Source organism: Phalaenopsis equestris, unplaced genomic scaffold, assembly GCF_001263595.1.
Source record: "Phalaenopsis equestris unplaced genomic scaffold, ASM126359v1 Scaffold000036, whole genome shotgun sequence".
Taxonomy (NCBI): domain Eukaryota; kingdom Viridiplantae; phylum Streptophyta; class Magnoliopsida; order Asparagales; family Orchidaceae; genus Phalaenopsis; species Phalaenopsis equestris.
Window position 1 is genome coordinate 4,242,027 of NW_018164478.1, and position 6,000 is coordinate 4,248,026.

Sequence of the window (6,000 nt, forward strand, 5' to 3'; positions counted from 1 at the left end):
TTGAAAAAATCCACTATGAATAATGAGTAATTTAATAAAATTATATTGAATCTTAAAACCTACCGTTCACTTTTGCCTCTCCCAGCTTCGCTTGAACCATCGCCTACCTTCCCCTCCCTCCCTCCCTCCTTCTGTGCTTGAAACCCTCACAATATAATCATGATTGGAGTTAGCTCGGAAGGAACGACAAGATCACAACTTAACAAACTCCCACATATCTTTTCTTTTCATTTAGTTCCTACCTATCTAACAATGTTCTTTCTTTTCCTTCTCCCACCCATAGCTCCTCTAAATTTTGAAAACACACCTTCCAATGAGATTTAATAAAAATTCATGATTCAAGGCAAACATATGTGAAATTGAACTTAGGATCCTATAGGAGTCTTTTTTGTTGTTTGGTTGCAAGTAATATTTAACTTTAGGATTTTTAAATATTATAAAATCCAATTTTAGTGATTATGGAGACGTGATAGATGTTAAAATCGATTAAATCTTGTGAAACTTTTTGACATCTTGTTTTAGGATTTAATTGTTAATTGAAATATTCGTTTAATGTTATATTATAATGATAATTATTATACATAATTACACTTAATTTAAAATTTTCATTTATAATCATGTTAATCAATAATTAAATATTTATAGAATCTATTAGCCATCAATAATGATTTTATGAAACTAATTATATTAACTTATAGTTTAATATTAATTAATTAACAATTGATTTATAGTAATTAAATTAATTAATAATCACTAGAATTTTATTAAATTAATTAAAATTAGTATATAATTTAATTTTTTATTAATTAATCATTGTACAGATACATATTGATTCATCTAACTATAATTAATTTGATAACAAAAAATAAATAATTAATTATTATTAATAAATTAAATTAATAAAGAAAAACTTAAAATAAATTTCAATTAAAGCTCAAACCCATCTTCCTTTCTCTACTTTTCTTCCTCCCCGAAACCCTCGCCTGCGCCTTACCCTTCCGCTTCCCCCTCCCGATTTCGTATAAAGCAATCGCCTTCGTGACCGAACCCTCGCGATTAAGTCGCGATTAGAGCTAGCTGGGAAGGCAACGACGGCATCAAGGCCTACGAAGTCGTCCAAAAATCCCATCTTTCTCCTCCTTCTGCTCCCCTCCTACCCGAAACCATTGAGGAAGGTAACCCCTTTATTGCTCCCCTTTCCTCCGACTCCCCTTCGCGTGCTTCATTTTCTCTAAATCCCGTAAATCCGTCTTCCAACTGAATTTACCAAAAAACCGGGATTTAAGGCAAAACGGGATTTAAGAACCTGTAGGATTTAGCTTAAATCATGCTCAGTCCTGCTACCAAACAGCCTGAAGGGGTTTAAATTTACATACGCGGCACACAATTCTTAGGGTTTACGTATTGCACAGCTATAGTTTCATTTTCACACATATAGCATTTTACATTTGAATGAAAAGATGAATTTGATTATTAAGAAATGATAATGAGTGCGGTGTTGTAAGTAATCTTAAATAACTCATTTATCATGAATTTAGAATTCGCTCAATTTTGATAGTATTCCTAATTCATCATTCGTTGCTTTGCATTACCTCTTGCTTCTTGCGACCTTCGTCTCTTCTGACAACCTCTCCAAAACCATATTTTGACATAGTCGAATTCGTCATGCTTGCCCCCGTGACACCATCTCGTGCCTTCGAGCTCTCCTAGGACCTCCAGCTTTGGTTTTCACTGCATGCCCTAGATTCAAGTTGTTTACAGAGACGAAGCTATACTTGCATCTTTCAACTTTGGCTTTACTTACTGGCACCCCCATGCCTTAGATGGCATTCACCATTCCTACATGTCTTGGATTTGTTTCAAAATAAAATTGAATTTAGATATATTTTACTTAAACCATAAGAAATGATTACGTGAATTTATTTTGACTGTCAATGCTAATAATAGTCATGATAAAGGGGTTACTTTTTTGTTTTGTTAGTGTGATATATTTCTTATTGCGTGGCGTTTTCCCAAATTTATGATGGTAATGTGTCCATTATTCGCTTTATCTCATGTTTAATGCATTTAACTTGCTCCTTTTCATCTTTGTTATTCTGCTTCTTCTTCTTATTTTCTTAAATTATTGCTATATTGTCAAGCAGCTTCTATTTCTAAAGATGCTTGGAAAGTAGAAACATTTTGAAGATTGAAATTTGGCTTGTTATTGTTGTTGCTGCTGAGTTTTCTTCTTTGTTTGAGATTGTGTCCGTAAATCATTATGTGTCTTTTCTCCAGGATTAGAAAATCAAATTTGAAGAAGAGACAGAGATTCAACCCTCAGGTGTTTTTGTATAGTGGTAAAGAATGCCCAGGGAGTTGATTAACGCCAATCCTGTTGTGCATGGAAAGAAAGAAAGGCGGTTTAGGGATGAATCACTAAATACTGATGAGTATGCTGAAGAGCCTATTGATCAACAAGAAATTTTCGATATCCTTATAATGCAGAATCATATCATACCATCTTGTGTTGTTTAATTTTTTTTTTCTAATTGATTGTATTTGCATTTAACTTTACAATTTTTAACAATTCTGTAATATTTATTGTCCAGACACTTCAAGTTCTTAAAACTGTAATTGCATTGCACATACCCTCCCCACCTTTCTTTTGATAAAGTTCTTAAGAGTCTTATTTGATATATTAAATAGAGGAATCTATCTTAAATTAGATTTAGCTTGGTTAAAGTCTTAGCTGAGCATTCTAAGCCCATTCGGTAGAATTTATGATTTCATATTCTCTTGTTTTTCAAAATTATTTCATTTGCAATTTTATTGTTTTTTTTTTGTTTGTGAATATAAGTCACAGCTTTAGCTCTATACCATCATTATACACGTGATCTGGGTTTGAAGCTTTAGCTTTGTTATTTTATTCTGATTACTTTAGAGAAAGAGAGTTAAAAAAGAAATGTTTTGCAATTTTTTTTATGTATAAAAAGTAAAAAAAACAACACTATACAAGATGTGTACATGGTTGTGGCATTAGAAGAGCATGTTTGTGGTTTCGGGATACAGTTTTTTATGGATTGCATCTTCAATCTATGAATTATGCCATGTTTGGTGTGCTTATGTTGCATGAACCATAAATAGTTCTCTATTTAGATCTGATCCAAGACTTTTCATTTAGGGGCCCGAAGTTTATAATATATGCATTTTTGTACAAGCTAAGCGGAAATCTTAAGACTCAAGAATATTTGAAGTTCAGAGTGGCTAATAGCACTTTTTAATGCTATAAATGTGAATCCAAATTCATGTTTCTTAATCACTCAAGATTTATACATAGGGAATCTCTTTTTTTTACCTCAAAAAGGTTCAGGCCATTGTTTTGTTGTTATATACGTGCCTCATGTTTCTTTTTTTTTGTCTCTCGCTCTCTGTTTTATTTTTTTGGGTTTCTTTTTCTTATGCTTAGTTTATTATTGAGCAGTTTAGTATGTTAATTAAATTGCTTCTTATTGAATGGACATTTTTGTTAATTTGTTAATATCGGCTTTTCCACGAGTTACTAATGTTCAAGTTTAACAATATTGTCCAAATTATTACTAGTTTCTGTTCTTCCTTAATCTTTTGTAAACCATGTAAGGGATATAAAAGACCCAGAACATCCATATTCATTGGAAGAGTTGAATGTTGTTTCTGAAGACTCAATTGAAGTTGATGACAAGTTAAACCATGTCAGGCAAGCTTTGCAAGTGCTTTTAAGTTTGAAATATTCTTTCATAGCGTGACAAATTTAAACGTGTTGTAATTATCGCCAAACCAAGTGACCTTTTTTTTTTATATAGGGTCACTTTTACGCCTACCGTTGAGCATTGCAGCATGGCTACAATTATTGGACTTTGCTTGCGTGTGAAACTTATGCGCAGCCTTCCTTCACGTTACAAGGTATGTCACAAATGGTTCACATGGAAGTGTGAAGTGGTAGATTTTTAAAATGGCGAGGTGATTCAATTTAAGAAATAAGATAGTGTCAAAATAGTTCCTGAATTTTTTCAAGGATTCATTCTAGGCCCAGAGTCTATATAATTGTCAATTTCGTTCCCTATGAAGTACTATTTCAGCCCTAATTTAAAGAGCCTAAAGATTAATTTGGCCATTTTATAAACTATTGAACTAAATGAAAATATGACACTAAACATAATGCAATGGAGAAAAAGGATTCATGTGGCCGACCCCACGTGGTGGGATTAAGGCTTTGTTGCTGTTGTTGTTGTATAAACTATGGGACTAAAGCGGTCACTTATAATAGTCAAGGGACTATTTTGGCACTTTACTCATTTATGAAAATGTGCATCATCATTGATAATTGTGAGTTGTGATTGCTTCATTTTATTAATTTAATGCTTCTTGCTGCTTGTGTTAGTTGGCACGCAATCTTACATTTTTTTCTGACAATTTTGTTTTGCAAATTGGTCAAACTGCATTCTCTCTTTCTTTTGTTTTCTTTGCTATTTTTTCAATGATTCCAGTAGAGTTTTTATTAATATGAATAGTGAACAGTTTTTAAGCAAATATTGGGATATTAGTGCTCCTGAATTTGCAATCTAATTGTGGAACACTGACACAGTTGGAGACTAAAACTGTGGTCTCAAGTTTTAAGGATAGCTTTTATTGTGTATCTGGAATCTTCTAAATGGTGGTGTCATGCGTGTACCATTTCCTTTTTGCATATGCAAATGTTCCATGATTGCATCTACTTTGCTCCAATATCAAATCTGAAGGAACAATTGGGCAACACATCTAGTGCTCCTCTTTTTCATCTAGTGCTCCTCTTTTCATATTAACAAAAAAGATTTGATATGTTTTAAACATTGATGACGGAAGTGCAATGGTATATGATAATGATTAATCTTCTATGTGATGAATTTCATGTTTATGAATAATGGTTTTCTTTGTTTCATGGGATGGTTTTATTTGCAAATTCATAAATATGCTTATGCATGTTTTCCTTTAGCTATGTATCAGTGTAGATGAAAGCATGTGTGTGCTTTTACATTCATCCCTCTATATCTCTTTCTTTCCCCCATACATATATGTGGATTTGTTTTTCTCCTTCTAGGATGAGATTTGTCATTATTCTTTGTTTAAGTTTCAACGTTATGACTTTTGACTGCAAGTTCAAAATAGTTTATTCTCCTCAACATTATTAAACTAGCAATGTTATATGATTTTAAAAAGTTTTAGGATAGTTGACCTCATTTTTTGTGGGGTCTAGTCCTCCTAGGGTTTAGGATCTAGCCTTAAGAATCTCCCTTTAACTATTTTAGAACCTTAGAAATGGGACTCGCCTCATTTTAGAAGTTTGACCCACTTCTGTCCTTTTTTGTGATTTCGCGTGTGTGGTGTCAACTTCTAGCACTTAGAAGGATGAAACTGACATGAGGAAACCCAAAAGGAATTCCTATAGGACCTTTCTGAGCCTTAGGGTGACCTCCGACGACAAAATAGATTGCCAACGCGTCTGGAATACCAATTTTGGTAAGAAAAGACACCTATGTTGTCATATTTTCGACACGAGAAAATTGACACGCAAATCGATGAATTCTTCAAAACGACCTCTGACGGCAAAACAGACCGCGTCGATGCGTCCGGAATGTCGAAATTACCTACAGGAGACACCAATTTTTCTAGGGCGCCGCACATGAATAAATTGCACAAAAATTTATATATATATATATATATACATTTTAAATAAAAAAAATCCTTAATCCTTTTTTTTAAATACCTTAAATATCTAAATCCCTAAACTCACGCGCCTCCCTTGCTCCTTGCTCTCGTTCGCGAACCGACCAAGCCCTCCTCCTTCCTCTCGTTCGCGAACCGGCCTCCCTCTCCCGTTCGTGACCGAGTCCTCCTCCTTCCTCTCGATCGTGAGCCCTAGCCGCCCTGTGAAAAACTTTCACCTACTCCCCCTGACGCGCTCCGGCTTTTCCCTCCCCCGCCTCTGCGATTCTCGTCGTCCTC

General features: G+C 34.0%; 1 protein-coding gene across 2 annotated transcripts in view; it reads left to right on the plus strand.

Annotated features, from left to right (window-relative positions):
* The first annotated feature begins 950 nt into the window (after nt 1-950).
* Nucleotides 951-6,000, plus strand: part of LOC110018967 (protein AE7) — an 18,051-nt gene continuing 13,001 nt past the window's right edge. Inside the window, exons 1-4 of one of the 2 annotated variants that reach the window (XM_020716460.1) lie at nt 951-1,175; nt 2,278-2,470; nt 3,610-3,715; nt 3,822-3,921. In XM_020716460.1, coding sequence (XP_020572119.1) covers nt 2,347-2,470; nt 3,610-3,715; nt 3,822-3,921 — 330 coding nt within the window. In that variant the 5' untranslated portion in view covers nt 951-1,175; nt 2,278-2,346. Of the gene's footprint in view, nt 1,176-2,277; nt 2,471-3,609; nt 3,716-3,821; nt 3,922-6,000 lie in introns of those variants that run through there. The other variant, XM_020716461.1, reaches the window with a different exon arrangement.